Consider the following 19,216-nt stretch of genomic DNA (forward strand, 5'->3'; position numbering starts at 1 on the left):
CCTGTAACGGCCCGTCCACACGGCAGCGTGCGTTGCTTCAACAGAGACGCTTCCCATTCACTTTGAATGGGGTGACGTCACGCTTCGCCGAACTGCATTGTGGTTCCGTGGCTTCGCGTTGCTCTCTTCGAAAGTTGAGAAAAGTTCAACTTTTGAAGCTTCGACGGAAGCGTCAGCCAATCAAATCATATGCCAGTGCAAGCTGTAGTTAATCAAACCGCGTGCTTGTGTGTCCGGGGCGGGAGATTAATGTGATTGGTTATCGGTCACACGCCAGACACGCCCACCAGCCAGCTTCAACGCACGCTGCCGTGTGGACGTACCGTAACGCAGAAGTTTTATCGGCCGCCTTACATGTACCCCATTTGCCAGTATGATTGCTGTTAAAATAAAGCATTAAACACGAGTAGATAAAAGGCCTATGTGATATGTAGTAATCGAATACGACTTGTTGACCATTTTTGATTTCTTAAAACCTTTAGAAATAACGATTTTTGATAAACAGTCATTATATCCACATGAGTGATGATTGAGAGGGCAAAAGAAAAGACAGAAAATGTACATTCAAACATCAAAATAACACTTAGACGTAACACTTATCCAATGTTACCATTGTACTGTATACAAAATAGAAGATGGCAAATATGAGATCAAGTCTCTATTTTGGCATTTTGACACACACACACACACACACACACACACACACACACACACACACACACACACACACACACACCATTACACCTTATGAACATATAAAGACACACACATGCAGAGATGTGATTGGACGCTGCAGGAGATTTACTTCCACACAAATGCAGGCTGATTTCTGCATGAGACGCTTTTACACGCATGGATTTTCTGAAAGATTATTACTGTGACCCCCCCCCCCTTTGCATGAGATGAGGTTTTTGGAAAGATTACAATATTATAAAACAGTTTCAACGTATCTAGAAATCCACCATCATATAACCGATCACATAACCATTTATCCCAACTCTAAACAACCTTCTTTCTTTAACGTTCTTCTAAGTTGAGCTTAACCTAAATATGCTTCTTCTGAAATGTCACTTTTGAGCTTATGCTGTTTTTCCCCTTCTCTAAATCCTAGTATTTAAATCTTACAATCAAGCAGGGATCAATAAAGTTTTAGGAGTGAAATCCACTTCCTTTCCCTCTCCATGCATCCCTTTTGTCTTCGATGATAAGATAAGAAGTACTTTATTGATTCCAACTTGGGACATGTTTGCATTACAGCATCATAAAAAGACAAGGCTTTTCATTGTGGAAAGTCAGAATTGTTATTGTACAATGTGTATTTAATATCAGCGTTTCCGCTAGGGGGGCGTCTTGCCGTCATGTGACGCTCTTATTCAGCTCGGAACGCCCTGAACTCGAGCCGAGGGCGTCCAAAAAAATACATAATTCGAGAGAAGATCGAGAGTTTTTATCGCTTGAAATGACGAAAAGGAAAAAGGACAAGGACGTCCCTCTGTTGGAGGGGCAACGGAGTCTGGTGGGATTATTTTCGCCGCCAGCAAAGCGCGTTCCTGTGACGAAAACAAACAAACACTGGACAGGAAAAAAACAACAATTAAATAGGTACATATCATTAACAAATTAATTGTTCCTCAAAAAATACCTACGAACATCTTCCAAGGACCATGCCAGGAGGGGTGTCCCTGTAAACCACGTAAAGAGATAGTATAAGGGACGGCACAATTCAAAAGTGTGTGTGTGTGCATATGTAAAGAGATAGTATCTATAAGGGATAGCCCCCCCCCACCAGCCCTGGTCTGGCGGAAACACTGATCAGTATATTAAACATCACTTTATTTTTGTAGATATACCTCAATATCAATATTACAACCCCATAGAAGGGTTAACCATTTCTGCGTTCATAACATATGAACCTGAACGTTGATCAATAATCATCAGTAATGTGGATATAATGACTTGAAACAAAGAATTACATACAAACATCACATTTATGACATATTTTGATATATTGTACGACATTTAAGACAATATTTGATTTCGTAGCGCAACATCGATATAACATGTATTAATTCCCCATTACCCCTAGATTCCACCGGGTCCGTCTGCGTCGCGTTACGACATGAATCAAAGATGTGTTGCTGTATTTTAGTGGTAAAAAAATGCATTCATAATTATTCTATATATATTTACACAGTGCCTGTAAACCGGAGGAGAACGCTGGCATTTCTCCTCCTACTTGAAAGACTACGGAGGGATAGGGTCTGCAAAATTAGTTTATTTTGGGGATGGGCCGGATGCTCTGACCGGTCCACTTCCTGCCCGGCGCCTCTGCAACGCGTCGAAAAATAGACTTCAATCCTATTTCGAGCGGAGCCCAGCGGGGAGACGCTTCTGGGACGCTTCTGAGCCGTAACCCAGCCGTCTGGTGGAATAGGACCCATTGACTACAGTGGCCGCGAGCTTTGCGAACGCCGGGGCGCGGCCGTAATGCGACCCGGTGGAATCTAGGGGTAGTGTACGGTTAAAACAGAAAATATGCTCAGAATGCCAGAATGTTTTCTTGTATATTATGATTTTAAAGTAGTAACAACTTAAAGAACAAGGAGGGTTTTTATTTGTTGTTTTTTTTTGCTATAGGCATTTGTACAATTAAAATTAAAAGACTAAAAAGGAACATTCCAAACTGTAAACTTCTCAAATTGAAATAAAATAGCGTTAAAAAAAGTAGATTGCATTAGACGTTGTTCACCTGCAGTAATTCATCACGCTTTGCTAAATCCCTGTAAACCTGTCGTTGAGGGAGGAGGCTAACGGCTTTAGCGGTGTGGAGCTGAGAGGCTAATGGCACGTTAGCACGGGTTAAATCCGTATTATCCTCTGGTGGAGGAGAGGGAGGGGAAAGTGGGACTGAACCAGGGCTTCCCTCCCTCGCTTCTAATCCAATCACAGCTGCTGTCGGCCGCGATGTAACTCAAGGTCAGAGCCTGCAGAGCGAGAGCGGCGTTACGTCATCAACCTGCAACGCTTCTGCAGCTACAACATGCACTAAGACACGGTCAGAAGCAACAGGAACACATCTCCATCTCTGCAGGGTGATAACACATCCGATACATCAGACAAGAGAATGAACCGTCATAATGCAAAGAAGCAATTTGTGCATTGCCTTGTTCACGTTTTGAAGGACGTGGTGAGAGACACAGTAAGAAACAGCAGGGACATATTTGAATCTCTGCAAATAATAGTACAGATCTTTGTTTATGGAGCACTTCCGAGTTACACGGTGCTTCACAGAGACATTGAAGACGTCTTCAAATCAGTGATGGGGAGGTATTTAGATCGTTTTTAGTAAAAGTAGCAAAACAGCAAGGGAGAAATACTCCTTTTCAAGTCCAAGTTATGTTAGATATTAGGGGTGTAACGGTACACGTACCCGTACTGAAATTATTCGGTACGGGCCCTTCGGTTCGGTACACGTGTGTACCAAAGTGTACCGAATGAATATAACCTTAAACGTAAAAAATTGAGAACGTGAACAACTTTTTGGAAGTAATCTCAGGTGCTTATGTTGCCATGTTAGCAAAGCGCTTCCTGGCTGTGTCTGCTACCTCTGTCCCTAGAGAGGGTGTTCTCCACAGCAGGAGACATTGTTAGTGCCAGCAGATCTGCCTTTCAGCAAGCAATGTGGACAAGTTCATCTTTCTTTAAAAAAACATGAAAATTCATAACGTCAAACTGGCTGCTTAGGTATTAGTACAGTACAGTTCAAATACAGATTATTTCAGTTCATCGAAATGCTGCACCTTAATGTTTATTTTATTATGTTTTGTATTTATTTGAGTGAATACATCATTCACACTTTAATCATTAAAAAAATATATATATGTTTTGTTTTGTGAAAAAAATTCTGCTGTACCGAACCGAACCGTGACCAAAAGACCGAGTTAAGTACCGAACCGAAATGTTTATGAACCGTTACACCCCTATTAGATATGCAATCTGCAACCCTTCTGCCGCTACAACATGGTGTAACGGTTCATAAACATTTCGGTTCGGTACTTAACTCGGTCTTTTGGTCACGGNTAATGAGATAGCTAAGTCAATATAATGAGATATTAAGTCAATATGAGATAACTAAGTCAATATAATGAGATATTAAGTCAATATGAGATAACTAAGTCAATATAATGAGATATTAAGTCAATATAATGAGATATTAAGTCAATATGAGATAACTAAGTCAATATAATGAGATATTAAGTCAATATAATGAGATAGCTAAGTCAATATAGTGAGATAACTAAGTCAATATAATGAGATATTAAGTCAATATAATGAGATAACTAAGTCAATATAATGAGATATTAAGTCAATATAATGAGATAGCTAAATCAATATAATGAGATAGTAAGTCAATATAATGAGATAGTAAGTCAATATAATGAGATAACTAAGTCAATATAATGAGATATTAAGTCAATATAGCTAAGTCATTATAATGAGATAGTTAAGTCATTATAATGAGATAGAAATTCATTATAATTAGATAGCTAAGTCATTATAATGATTACAGGATTTTTTAAATGTTTTTCCTGTGGCGCAAACAGGCTTCCATAGAATGTGTAAAGAAACGGAATAGTTGCCTACTTGATTTTCCATTTCCGTCATAGACTTTCACAATAAAAGTCTTAAATGATCAGAGGTTTAATAAATATACACCGTGGCAACACAACGGGGATTAATCATAGACTGTATGATTAATGCGTGTGGCAAACGTAACATGGCCTCGTTAGTGATGGGTGCTTGCTTTGAACTTGTTTCCGGTATATTACTTGCTTTGAACGGGTGTGTTTCCAGTGTAGCAGCAACGTGCCCACGTTAAACTCAGACTCCCATCAACCACTGCGAGCATTATTTACATTGGTAACCATCTGCTTTCTTCGGACTGCTAGCCGGCTACAGTTAAATTAAAGTTATTAAAGTGTTGAGCAGACATTGAACCTGATGCTTGCTGTGCTCGAGCGGGCTGTCTCTGCTCTGCTGCTAAATATAGGTCACATGCTGTCTGACTACACCTCTATGGATTTGCTGACAGGCGAATCTCACTTCCTCTCTTTTACGGGACAGGTCTCATCTTCACAGTGCCAGCAAGGGAGATCAAGCGATTTGACTATCATGTGCTGAAGTCAGATCAGTGTGTTGTGAGCATAGACTGTGAGCTGTGTGTGACAGAAGCAGACATGAAGGCTGGAGAGAGGTTTGTGGACAGAGCTGCAGTTACCTGCATCGTAACGCTGTGTCTCGGCTGTCTGCATGTGATCGCCCTCAAACAACAACTTTTCTCCAGGCGTGGGGGCTTATCTTCCTCTACTGAGAGCCCCATCAGCTATGAAACACTTTACTTTGACCAAAAGGTGAGTTCAAAATATATATATATATTTTTTTTAAACTCACAATCTGTTCTTTGAAAACTATGTGCAGTATGTTTCACAAAGCAAACACAAAGCAGTTTCTTCCTCTTTCACTTGTTTCTGTTTTACTTCATCTTTAAAGATTTGGTGTGTTTTCTATAGTAGCCTTTAAACTAGGTTGCATTTAGTAGTGTGGTGTGGATAAAGTGTAATTATAATTAGTACAAATAATCCCTATATTTTGTCTGAATGAAAAAACAAATAGTAATCATGCTAGTGTTTTATTGTCAATATGGATATAAACAAAAACAAAAAAATAAATAATATTTTATAATTACTGGCTTATTAAAGTTTGCTTACTACTTTATTTACCACTACTTGGGGTCATTGTTTACTGTTTACTCCTTTATGTAACACTTTCTTTTTCTAAAATCTTAATCCAGTAGAAGTTTTTCATGTGTTGTTTCGGTAGACAATAGCTGTTTTACTCTGGCTTCCTGTAGTGAAGGGAAAACCCACTATTGGCTCTGTTCCTGCCGGCGGAACTGCACCCCCCCCCTTGGCTCCCTGCCTTAAAAAAGGTCTCCGGGGCCCACTGAATGTGAAACACTTCACCTGAGGGGGCTTTGAGAGATCTTCATTCAGCCTTTACATTTACATACTGTTACTTCATGGAGAATCAGGTAGCACGCAGAGTGTATGCTGAGGTGGCAGCATCATGTTTTGTGACATGGGACCCTGACTCATACAGTCTGACTCTTTTTTTTGACTTGCCTGCTTGTGTCTTCATGCTTCAATCATGCTAACCTGACTCATACAGGGATCTTGCGAAAGGCCGTATTCACATGCTTAAGCCTGTCTCATAGCTTGGACATTGGACATCTTTGCGATACAGCTTCAACAAAAGACAAATAATCCCCAACTAGTTTGGTAATCGAGTAATCATTTATGTAATTGTAATATTCAAATATGCAGATTTCTTGCTTTTCTATTCTTTTCTATCAAAAGAAGGAACATATCATTTGACCTTTGACTTACAAAGCAGACTTTTTAAAGACATAAAACTTCGATAGACATTTATTACGATTTTTGACATTTACTAGAAAGATCAAACGATTAATCAAGAAAATATTCAACAGATTAATCTATAAGGAAAGTGATTTCTAGTTGCAGCGCTGATTTGCAAAAACTTTGGGAGAATACAATCGAGTTCATAAGAAAGTAAAAACAGTGGAAACAGTCGCTATTGCTGATTCATCAAAGTTTGCATGAGTTAAAGTGAGAGGGTTAATTAACCCTTCAGAATAATACACATATTTTTATAGAGTCTATCACCACACAATATTTGTTTCTTTAGACGCACAGAAAAATTAAAGGATTTGCCTTCTTTGGTTGTATTGCAATATATTAGATCAAATATGTATGTGTTTTGGACTGTTTTTATCTGACCCAAAGTTTAATCAAGAAAACTATACATTGACAATGAAAACAACAGTTGCGCTCCGTAGTCTAATATCATATGATCAAACGGCTGATGATGTGTATGTGTGGAACATTATTTGGATTAGGAGACAATGCTCCACACCTGGTCCAACCCACGACATCCTGCCTAATCAGACACGCTGACAAGAAGATAAAGAGCGTTTCCTCCCCTCTGACGCCCATTGTCTTGTCTGATGTGCTTTCTTCACCCAATCACTAAACAAATTGTGTGCTTCTTCTTGACAAGAAGAACAAATAAAATCCCTTCAATCCACTTTCCAGTACCAGAAGCAGCTATTTGTGCAAAATAATCATCAATCATGCTGCCATAGTCTGCACTCTCTGTGGGACATGCTGCTGCGAGGACAGCACCAAGTGGACTAGGAGAGGAAATCCTTTTCACTGCATCTTGCCCCCAGACAATAAATGGAAGTGTCCTTTAGCATCCTCCACTTTAACTGCTGTAGTTTACTTGAGCACATGCTTTGGTGGTTTCCCTCCTGCCTTCAATTGCTTGTTTGTAACACCACAGATGCGTCTCTTTTCCCATCCAATAGCTAACGTTCTGGTCCAGTAGATGTTAAGTGTGTGAATTGAATTTTAATTGGAACAAAACTGTTCTTCATGTGCTGCCTGCAGTAACCACAGGGTGGCACTACTCATCAGGGTGTGGATTTGTTATGAAACCACTTTAAAAGGTTTAGTAATATGCATACTGAGTGGGTGCAAGTGATACAGTATCACCAGGGGTGCTTTTTTGGTTTGGATATTCAACCACTTTAGTTTGCATTTAGGTCATGGTTTTATATCTGTTTGCATTTCAAGAGAGTTTGAATTTCAATAATTGAAGAGTTTAGCTCCCAAAATATGAATTCTAACATTTTAGAAACCTGGTTTGAATCAAAAGTAACTAACCACATAAAATACATTACTTATAACTTTTTACAGCAACTTTAAATGCTTTGTGTGCAGAATTCTAACCTAAACTTTTTTATGACCGCTGAAACCTAATTTGCTGCCAAACTGCCGAAATGTTCCTTTTAAACGGTCCCATGGTCCCCTCACACTTAATAGCATTGCCAAGCACTGAGGAGTCGAGGCTTGAATGGACACATTGAGGCCCCAGAATCTTTTTGGTGTCACTGGCTCATAAAATTGCTGCGTCCTTTGTATCCACTGAGGAGGGAAGTGAGTGAGGAGGGGGTGAAAAAACAACACAAAAACATTTTGTATGAAGTGTTGGTGCGGTTTCAAGGGTCAGACAACTCTCTGCAGCCTCACAGGGCTTTCTTCTCCGAGAGGTGGTTGGTGTTTTCTGCTTTTGTTTAATAAAGAATACAGGAAATATCCCAGAAATATCCCAGAATCCCTGAGGTTGGATGAAAGGAGCTCATCTAAAGTGGAACTAATCGAGCGTCCTTTAAACCGGCTCCAACATATTTTCATACAAATTGGGGCTAATTACCCTAGAATCCAACCTAGGGACTATTATTTAGAAACACCATAGTTGGAAAGGGTCCAGGTGTTCACTGATCACATCTAGCTTTTAGCAGTTTCCTCTAAAATGCAATCTGTAGATTAACATCAGTATATTTTTGCAACATTGTATTTCATGGACACATTTCAATTTGACCCATTGCACCTTTTGGTAAATTCTGCTCAACTGAGAGTATTTATGATGAGTTTGTGCCTTCATTTAAATTTAGGATTATGCACTTATTTCATGTTTTTATTTCTTCCAGATTGATCATTTAGGTTTCCTAGAGGATGGTACTTTTAAGCAGAGATACCTTGTGGCAGACAAACACTGGCAGCAGCCTGGAGGACCCATTTTGTTTTACACCGGCAATGAAGGAGACATCACCTGGTTCTGCAACAATACTGTAAATACCCCATCTGTTAGCTTGCATTTACACCGCACGTAATCGCCACTCTAATTCAACACCTGTCATTGTTTTTCTCTGAAGGGATTCATGTGGGAAATTGCGGAGGAGTTGGGCGCCATGCTGGTTTTTGCAGAACATCGTTACTATGGAGAGTCCCTGCCATTTGGACAAGACTCTTACAGTGTAAGGGGAGACGCAGTCTATTAGTGAATCTTTGTATGATAACATCTGATTAAATAGGTTTGCTTACATGTTTTAATTTAAATGTTTGGTCTCCCAATCATAAATAAATTAAAAGCAACAACACTGAGGCATATATTTAAAGATATTTATTCCCAAATAGCATGTGTGTGTTTCTTAAATCCTAGTATTTACAAGATAAATGTTGATTTCACTATCAGTCATTTTAGTTTTTTCGGCAGTTGTTTCGAATGTAATACTTGTCATTATATATATCATTATTTATATATATATATATATATATATATACTTGACAGATTTATCCCATAGGCCATAAGACTGCTAAGCACCTGAGCTCTGTTAAGTGCCTCGATAAACATTAATCTGTTTGTCATCTACTTATTTATCTAAATAGTTATCACCACAATAAACCGTATTTCATTTCGTCTTAATTTACAATATTTTATTAAATATTCTGTCCTTGTATATTTATCATATTCTATTTGCATGTATATAGACTTGCACAATTTTGTATCTTTTTTTTTTGTATTTTATTATATATTTTGCATCGTTGGAGGAGCTCGGGTCACAAGATTATCATTGCTATTTCTACACTGTAGCTTATGACAATAAAACCTTTGAGTCTTTGAATCTTGAATCTGCTTGCAGGACAGCAAACACCTGAACTACCTGACCTCAGAGCAGGCCCTGGCAGATTTTGCAGTGCTGATTCAGAACATGAAGGGAAGTTTACCTGCAGCGCAGCAGAGCCCCGTCATCGCTGTCGGAGGGTCCTATGGAGGGATGCTCGCCGCCTGGTTCAGGATGAAATACCCCAATATTGTGGTTGGGTAAGATATAAAAGCAAGCCTTGGGGACTTTAGGTTTGATTTATAATGATAATAATAACTTAATTATATAGCGACTCTTCAAGAAACCCAAGGACAAAAAGGAAAACACACAGCAGGGATGAGAAAACAAGATAAAAAACAGAAATAAACAAAAATGTAGAGGAGAGAGATTGAACTGAGTCTGAAAGCTGTGAAAAACAGATGTGTTTTGAGTGCTTTTTTGAGTCAGCGGTCCTGATTTCAAGGGGGAAGGAGCCTTAATGTAGCAGGAAACGTTGAATGTTTGCAGCTCCAAATATGTATGTGACATTAGGTATAAGAGTTTGAATCTATTAACCTTAAAAGCACTATGCAGCCCCAGCAAACATGTTACAAAAATGCTCTTATCACTACCAGCATAATGGATGTGCAGCTTGTGTAACTTTGAGATACAAATTTAAATAGTTTTTGCTTCTTATTGTTTCAGAGCTCTGGCAGCCTCTGCACCAATATGGCAGTTCCCTGGTATGGTGCCATGTGGAGACTTTTACAAAGTAGTCACACAGGACTTTGCCAGGAGTGGGTATAACTGTGATGCAAACATCAGAAAGTCCTGGAAGGCTATTAACAATGTCTCCTCCACTGGTAAGTCATACAGTGAAAATGCATCTGTAGAACATTAACAATAACAATAATACTATCAGTTTATGGATGTGAAGGGATGAACTGTAGCAATAACTGCAAAAGCACACAAATGAAACAAGTAGAATAAAAGGTGAGAAGGAAAAAAGACGACATGATAAAGAAAAGATCCACGCATCATAACACCTGTCAATACAATATATGACTACACAATATGACTTATTGAATAATTATAAAAGAAAAAAAAAAGAAAAAACAATTCTCATATAAGGTATCCTGGTTTTAAGAGTTTCTACACGTCTGCACAGATGGTCTAAATTTGTGATTTTGATTGACTGTGTGCTAAAGTCTGAAACCAGACAGCGTTTACTCAAACTCGATCTGTTGGGTATAAAATCTAGAGTCTCTCCACAGATGACAGATTATAATGTATGAATCCATAAAATGTAAAACCTGCATAACTCAGAATATTTAGACTCTTTAGTATTCTTCTCAGATCTGAATAAGAAAGTGTCCCCACAGGCTCCCTGTACCTTTTCCATTTTCACAACACTAAACTGTAGGAAAACGCTTTATTGAATTGAGTGCTACTTTTTTACATCACACCATCAGTTGTTATCAGCAATGAAAAAAGTTTCTAATAAGGTGCATTTTAGCAATGGTTTGATATTTGTATTAACTGGCTTGATTTTTAGTTTTCTTTCTGTTTAAGTTAGCTCTTAGCTTCATTCATTCTTAGCTTCATTAAAATGTGATATGTTGATCATTCAACACATAGGTTTGAGCAAGCTCTCTGATTGGTCAATAGGCGTGTTTGATTCCACGATCAAACAACGATCAAATAGAACGTGCCTAATCACAAAGTATCCAGTGGCCTACACACGCCACTAGCCTACCGAAACTACTTCCATGAGCCTACATCGTGTGGTTTCCATAGCGACGTTTAGCGACACACAGCCGTTACACTGTTATACATTGTCTCTCGTTGGAAATCGGTAGCTACAAAATGTCAGATTTTAAAGTTAATTTTGATTTGTTGGGGTCCGTTAGCGGACATAAAAACGAGTCATCGCTCCGCAGCTACTGGGCTCCATCTCTAGACAACAGAAAGATGTGGAGCAAAGCGCTTTTTGCCGGTCCGGGACACGCCATGAAACGACCACTGGAGGAAAGCTCTTCCTATAACGTAGTCCTACCCGTGAACACCACAGCACCACCTGCAAAAAAGTCTGGCATGTTCATGGAGAGCTGTTTCAAGAATTGCACTTTTAATGGCAGCATGAACATCCACCTTCATTCTGAACCCAAAATGTTTCAGCACAATGGAGAGCCTGATTTGATTTGTTCCGCTAATCCCACACAGTGATTACTCAGATATTTAAATAGCCTAATTCAAGAATTGTTTTCAATAAATTGTTTTCAATAAATTGGTTAATAATATATTATTTACTATAATTATATCAATAACTGTAAGCGGGGTAGAAGAAGTGTTTGATCGGCTATTGTAACCATGGGAACTACTTTCTAGGAACTATCTGACGGAGATTAACTCAAGCAGAAAGCGTAGGTTTGGGAGCAAATCAGCCCACATTATGAAATTACTTTACGATATTGTTGATTACAATGATAGTTTGTGTAATAGAATCGCAATCATACACTTGTGTATGATTGCTTAATTTGAAAACATCGCTGCTTGCTTTAAAAGTAGCACAATTAATTATGTCAAACCTTTAAAAGTATCTAGATATCCCTGCCCTAATGCCAAAGTAACTGACAACTGAATATGTGTCGCCGTTTGATGTCTATGTCTGGAACGTTGCGTAAAAAGGAGGATTTCTGCCCATTACTTCTCCGCTGTTTTCTTGTCAGTTAGAGAAGCAAACTGTATACAGTTAAATCGAACGGACTTCTTTCTGCAGATGTGAGCTTCCTTAACAACGGTCAATAAGTCCGGACTGTCCTTGACAGCGGTCTGTCTGTTCGGTATTAACAACGTGTCACGTGTTCTGAATTGACCAATCAGAATCGAGTATTCAACTAAGCCATGTAATAAACAAACATACATACCGGTACAGCCCTATTTTCCCAGACCGCCATGAGCACTTTACATTTCACCTTTTTTTTTCAATACTTTTGTGTATTCATCGTGTTTCGTTTTCTATATAGCCTACAATACCATTCTTGTTAAACCATAGGCAATTTGGTAGTACTTGGTACCCTCAGTGGTCACCTCTCTGTTACCTCATTCACACCAACGGTGTTTCAGGGCCGGTTCAGAGCTGGAGCTTGAAAAGCACCGGGTTTTCCTCTTCACAGCGGAGCAGCCTCTTAGCTCCGGAATCCGGTTCATTTCGAGCACCAAAAAATTGTCCGGCCAGAGCAAAAGCACCGCATACGTCACGCTTACGTCGAGGCGGGGGCAGGGGCGGGATCAACTCCTGAACAACAACAAAAAGCCTGCGTTTTATCCAGTTTGTACACAACGATGGAGAAACTTAACAAGCAGCAGTGGTCCACTGAAGAGACGAGCTACCTACTGGGAATCTGGTCTTCCGAAGAGGTACAGAGGAAGCTGGAGCACAATCGGCCATTGTTGTTGTCGGTGTCAGCTGTGAGGGGTTTCCGCGCGGTTTGGATTTATGAAGCAGGCACGCAAACGGTTACGTCATGACGCAAACGATGACGCAATGACGCAGCACCAGTCGGACTCTGGGCAGTGTGAAAAGAACCGGAGCTAAACCGAAGAACCGGTTCTGAACCTGAAAAGCTCTAGCACGGAGCTTGAACCGGAGTTGCGTTGGTGTGAATGAGGTATGTTCATAAAGGATCCATCCTCCCCCTTGGTTTATAAGATAACTTGAATCTTTTAGTGACCTTTATCATAAAATAACATGAAATTATTCTGATATTAAAGTAAAAATCGAATTAAAAGTAAAGTCACATGCTGGCCTTTCTTTATTGAGCCTTAAATCAATGTCAGCTTTTATTTGTAGCTCTAGTTTTTCTTCAGTTTCCCCCCCCATTTGTCCTGTTAATTATTTGCTTTCATTACTTGTCCTGCTGTTTTATTTCTTTCTGCTTGCATCTTTTTCTCCCAAACTCATTGTTAGACCTTGTTATGTTTATTTTTAATTGCTTGTTTTAGGTGCTGATTAAATACATTTCCGATGTTAAAAGTCATAATTCAGCCCCTTGTTTCAAACCTGCTGCGGCGAGCTGGTTGTGCTGCTTCTCTCTTCTCTCACCCCAGCTCTCTCCTCTAGTTTCACTCTGTCTTTGATTAAATAGCTTTAATTCTGTATTACGGGTATATTACATTTCTTAGTGATATGATTCTCTGGTCCCACATTTTCTCAACAACCTGTGTAACCATGGTAACATTCTGGTCAAGAAGGGACACAACATTCATAATTTCTTTCACATTTCTGAAGCATGGTGTTATTTAAATAGGGAGCAACCAATACATATTAGTAACCAACACTCGTTGCAGTGCGATAAACCACATAATCCACTCAAATCCCTCCAGTTAATAAGCAGTAATTGACCTTCGTATATTCAGTAAGTGAGTGTGGATTATTCTATTTACACAATCCAAAGGCTAATATAAGGCTCTTTAGTGCACACTTTGCCATGGATTATCCCTTATTAAAGTCAAGATTAAGGTGCTCCTGATGGAATTGTCCACCCTAGGAAGGGATTTGATGTAGAAATTAAAATTAATTAGTCAATATGGTGATATTACATGAGCCTGTATTTCAATGATACAGGCTCATTACACAATTGGAAATATGGCTGCCATTTTTTGTCACCATACAGTAACTAAAACATGCTCACAGAGGGCTGCAGCCCTGCAGGTCACCTTCAGACTCAGCCCTGAAGGTACCATACTGATATGATTGTAATTGAACATTTTCAAAAAAATCTGGATAACAATAAAACACTGGCACAGATGAGAAAGTATTGTATCAAAAACTTTATTCTCAAATAATGTTTTCAAAATATCTGATAGATAAACTTTGAGTCTCTTTAACAGCAGGTTGTGAGGCTGCATACACATACAGTATCTGTTGTATAATCATTTATAACACTCCATGTATTTCCCCCCCTCAGGATCTGGTCAGAAAAATGCCCTTTTCAAAACTCAAGAAGTTACAAGTCAAGTTAGGAGCATCCAAACTGTTGGAGACTTGCCTATGCTGCTTTCATAGCCTACATTTACCCCCATTTTATTTTCCACTCTAAACCCATTATGTCTAAACAAGGAGAGCCAGATGACTCCTTGCCTAACAGACATAAAGTCACATTTTGGGCCGTAAAGAGGTCAAGTCATTCAAAATCTTTTGTGCCTGTGGAAGTCATCCCTCTCCCAGATATAGACACCAGGATCAGCCACACAGAGCTGTTTTTACACAGGAACACTTATGTTTTAAAGAAAGTGTCATTTTCACTCCATCCATGAATACCGTTCATGGCATTTTGACACTAAAGATCTGGTGTAGGTATCTTAAATGTATTCAGAAAATGAATGTAAACATTATGCATGAAATCACAAATGCTAAGGCAGCTCGTACGGCGAAGCTGCCGCATTAAAAGCCACATTATATACCATATTTCTGCAGGGAATGGGGATTTAAATGTTAAAATGAAACACAAACTCTGCCAGCCCCAGTCTGTGGAGGAGTTGGAGCTGACACATCAGTTATAGGACCGAAGTGTTTTCGAGTTTGAATAAAAAACTTTTTTACAGGTGTGACCAAGAGATAAGTGTGTCTCTCCAGCATGGAGAAAATAAACTCTGCATCCCACAAGGTTTTCTGTTCCTGTGTAAAATCAGCCGTAAAAGAGATCACATGACATTTGGATTTTATATACTCGGTTTGAACCATAGATTTTTACATGGTGTGAAACAGTAAAAACATTGACTTTAATGAACAAGAATTTGTTGTACCTACATCTTTAATCATAAAAAGTACAGCATGTTTAATAATTTGTTTTTGTTTTTTTACAAATTCTCCATAAAAAATAGATTTCTGTACAAAACTTTTTTCTTTTGCACCTACTTCAAGTTCAGCAGCACATGATGATGATGATGCGAGGTGAAATGGAGGTGATCATGATGCTTTAAACAATAACATTAATGATGATGGCAGCTTCCTGGTAAAGACTTGCCATTTTTTTTAAACATATCTCTGTGCCATTTATGACCAAATGAAACCATTTTTTAAAGTACACATTTATAAGCCACAATCTCACTTACTGCATGTCAAAATGATTTGCGGAGACTGTATTCCATCATCATAATGTGTGGTGTCTCAATCTAGAAGCTGCCATGTGCCGTAATGTCCATAATTCATCCGAGTGAAGCAGGGCTGCAGTCAACTCACGTTCAATTCTGACAAAGATAGTGATTTTCTTCAAAGCTCAAAAGCTGAGCGTATGACATGAGAAGTTTGTCCTATCCAAACTATTGAGCAGAAGCTGACAAAGGCCTGTCAAGGGCAATACATAACATTTTAATTCCACTACAAACTGTATCTGAAAGCAGCCATACTACAGTGTTCCTAGAAAAGATCAGTGTCCTCCCTGCGGGATAATAAATGCACACATAAATTCATCTTTATGTAGTTTTCATAGGTCTTGTATCGGCATTGAATCGATTATGTAATTATTTTCAGCGTGTGACATTTGCAGTTTTAGCTGTTTTTTTTTTCTTAAGCTCGCAGCAACCTAGGCCCCTTTGTTTCAACGAGGACTGCTGACGATACTACTTTAGTAAGGGACAACCTATTTCCCCAACTGTGAAAAGTCTAAGCTGAAGAAGCAGAAACAACCTTGGCATTTCAAAATGTATTGGGTAAGTTCTAAAAAGAATTAACCAGCTGTCGCTCTTTAAACAGCAAGGACTGCTGACAGTGCCAAATTAAAAGCAAATGTGAAAACTTCTTCCTAAGTTGTAAAGAAAGTCTTCAGTCATTTTCAACTTATCTTCAAGGAGGTATGTGTCATATCCAGGAGAAGACTGATCAATAAACAGATGACGTTTTACAGCCTCCGCACTGTCTTTCTAATCATTCCAATAGAAATTAAGACATAAGCTAGACGTCACTCGTTACATGTATTTCATTACTCTAAGAAAGGGCCTTTGTTATAAGATTTGCTTTTGTTAAGATTGAAATGAAGTCACGGCAAACTTAAAAAAAAAAAGTTGTCCATTGTAAGATATTTTCCAAAAGAGTGATTTTAACCAGAGCCACAACAATAGGCCTCCTTATTGTACTAGTGAGAAGAAATACAGGTAGACCTCACAATGGCTTTCTTCCCTTTTCAATCATTCGCAGTCCTTTCATTTCAATTAAATAGCTATGAAAACGAATTATGCCCAGCTTTCAGCTCCACATCTCACTCATTTTGTAGTGCTAACTGGGAACAATGGAGATCTGTCTCTGTGCCTTTGATAATGATGTCTTTGTTTACAACAGATATTTTAAAATATAGAATAAACTTTAATTTTTTTATTATTTAAAACAGAGTCGAGGTATTAGAATCAAGGGGATTAAATAATACAGCAATGTTGTAATACTTAGATTTGAACTTCCTCACTGTATTTTAAATCTGCAATTACTCACATGTCTATGGGTACACAAGATGTGAAAGCTAACCTCGGTAGAGCCCCTCTGATGTTTTCCTGCCAGAACAAACTGGGACAGCGCTGAGTCTAAGTGCTCTGGTTCAGTCTCACTGGGAGATCAGATCCGTATCATTACAGTAATTGTTAAAAATTACACCTTTTACTACGCCTGTAGGAACCTTGCAACCTCTAATTTTCAGGCTCCATTATGCTCTCTTAACTCCATAGGGAATCTCAACTGAATTAATTTAATCAATTAAAATAGAAGCACTCGAGCAATACAAAGTGAAGAGGATCACTATCTGCTGTTGTTTACAGATGTCTGTTTATTTCTATGAGAAGATTTTCAATGTGTGTCTACTGTCTTTCCCCCACTCTCTAACTCTTGCCAGTATTATAACTTATTATAACCCTCATCCGCATATCCTAATTTTCACTCTAACTGGTGTAAATGTTTCTGGCTGTTTGACCACGACCCTGACTCTGAGGCTGTCAATAGATACCATAATACCAACAACATCCTGTATTCATGCTTCCAAACATTTTCACCATTGTTTCGTCCACATTTCGTTTGCAACATTCAAACTGGTGTTCATTTTCAGAGAATCCTTTTCAATTAAAAGAGCCGGAAAACTGCAATTTCCTTGTCACTTCGTTCTTGCATATCAAAACAGGTGGAGGTGACAAACTTCTCATAACAAATGTTTTCTCCTCAATATTTGTGACTTGGTTGAAATCCTAACTGCAATATAACTGTATTAAGTGTTTCATCGTCAAAATCATAATTTTTAACATCTTTTCATTAACTAATATCTCATACCTTCCACACTCCTGTGCGAATCAATGGATATGTTTTTTTGTTTGTACGTATGACAGTATGATGGTTTGAGCTTATTTGGACAATACAAATCATGCAGGTGTAATGCCAAAATGGATCGCATGGAGAGTGATACAAACGAGAAACAGGCCTGAAGACACACACTGAAAGCAGTTACATCTATGAATTCTAAACCAAGTGCAGCATCTTTCCAAAAATAAAATTATTTTGAGAGAACACTGCGAGAAATAACAAGCTTGGCAAGTGATTTAAAACCAGTGGATTTTCTTGAATTCCCAAGACTACAGGGTGTTTGCACGACATTTTGTCTTAAAATACCAGGAAATGAAAGGTTGCACTCGCTAAGCTTGTGTATTTGTTGCAGTGAAGTTCCTGCGATAATAAGCAGGATGTAACTTTCTCTCTGCACATGAGGTATTTCTAAAATGGATAGGGGCAATAACTGCAGACAACAATAATTGTGCATGTTGTCTTCGTACTGTATTCGTTTGTCCTCTGCCTTACGTGACAGATGATCAAACTGATCACGAATACATGGTGGGCTCTTTAAAAAGATGTGTTGAAATAAAATCAGATATGTCAAATGTGTTCAGAGATGACGTAGGATTATGTTGATAGTTTGGGACACACATATTTTTAAAGAGTTATAGAAACAGTTACATTCCTGAAAGCTAACACTGCTAAACTGAAAAAAAGCCCATAGAGAGATACTATTTAATATTCATAAAGGACTGTACAGTATCTCAGGAAATGATGGAGTTTAATACCTGAAAATAAAACTAGCAGTGGTGTACCTGTGTTTCAGTGGGACCATACTGCATATTATGGATGTGAGGCTTTCTGTGTATTTCTTCCACACATTACAGCACTCGCACTGTGCAGTATGAGCTTTCAGAAGCATCCACTGTTCTATAAATGGCACAAATAAAAGTGGTGTCATTTCGTGACACTAAAAGCTCAGAGGTCCGAGGGTAAACTGACCCCAACTTTCTGGTTGGCTAGCGTGTTATCATGGCAACAAAATAAACAACGGTATAGCATGTGGTCACACCTTCTGCTAACAGGGAGTGTGCGATATAAATGTGTATATACAAACACTCTGTAACCCTGTATTTTCTCATTTTTGTCGTCTTTTTAAAGATAGAAGTTTCTGAATAAAATTCTCTTTTTTCGAGTGACTCATTTTTCAAACCCATTTCAGACCCACGTCAGAAAAACACACTAGTGCAAAATTTGTGCGGTTTAAGAGTTTATATAAAGTTTATATTTTGGGGTCCCCAGCAGCAGTGGTTTGGGAAGTCCCATGGGGCCACTGGGTATTT

The 19,216-nt window shown here is 38.6% G+C and overlaps 1 protein-coding gene across 1 annotated transcript; it reads left to right on the top strand.

The window, feature by feature from the left end:
* The first annotated feature begins 4,899 nt into the window (after nucleotides 1–4,899).
* LOC104967369 (lysosomal Pro-X carboxypeptidase-like) lies at nucleotides 4,900–19,139 on the top strand. Its single transcript, XM_010796777.1, has 9 exons — nucleotides 4,900–5,411; nucleotides 8,633–8,773; nucleotides 8,858–8,959; nucleotides 9,626–9,807; nucleotides 10,274–10,432; nucleotides 12,971–12,995; nucleotides 14,265–14,307; nucleotides 14,539–14,544; nucleotides 15,904–19,139. The coding sequence occupies exons 1-9, from the start codon at nucleotides 5,238–5,240 to the stop codon at nucleotides 16,020–16,022; spliced, it is 951 nt and encodes a 316-aa protein (XP_010795079.1). The 5' UTR covers nucleotides 4,900–5,237; the 3' UTR covers nucleotides 16,023–19,139.
* The last annotated feature ends 77 nt before the right edge of the window (nucleotides 19,140–19,216 follow it).

This window comes from Notothenia coriiceps, unplaced genomic scaffold, assembly GCF_000735185.1.
Source record: "Notothenia coriiceps isolate Sejong01 unplaced genomic scaffold, NC01 NC01_scaffold00037250, whole genome shotgun sequence".
Taxonomy (NCBI): domain Eukaryota; kingdom Metazoa; phylum Chordata; class Actinopteri; order Perciformes; family Nototheniidae; genus Notothenia; species Notothenia coriiceps.

Bases quoted from the DNA above. Each gene is read 5' to 3' on its own strand.
- LOC104967369 (XM_010796777.1), top strand. From the start codon at position 5,238: ATGAAGGCTGGAGAGAGGTTTGTGGACAGAGCTGCAGTTACCTGCATC. The intron at 9,808-10,273 runs GTAAGATATAAA...TTATTGTTTCAG, and splicing joins TACCCCAATATTGTGGTTGG to AGCTCTGGCAGCCTCTGCAC. The intron at 12,996-14,264 runs GGAAGCTGGAGC...ACATGCTCACAG, and splicing joins GTCTTCCGAAGAGGTACAGA to AGGGCTGCAGCCCTGCAGGT.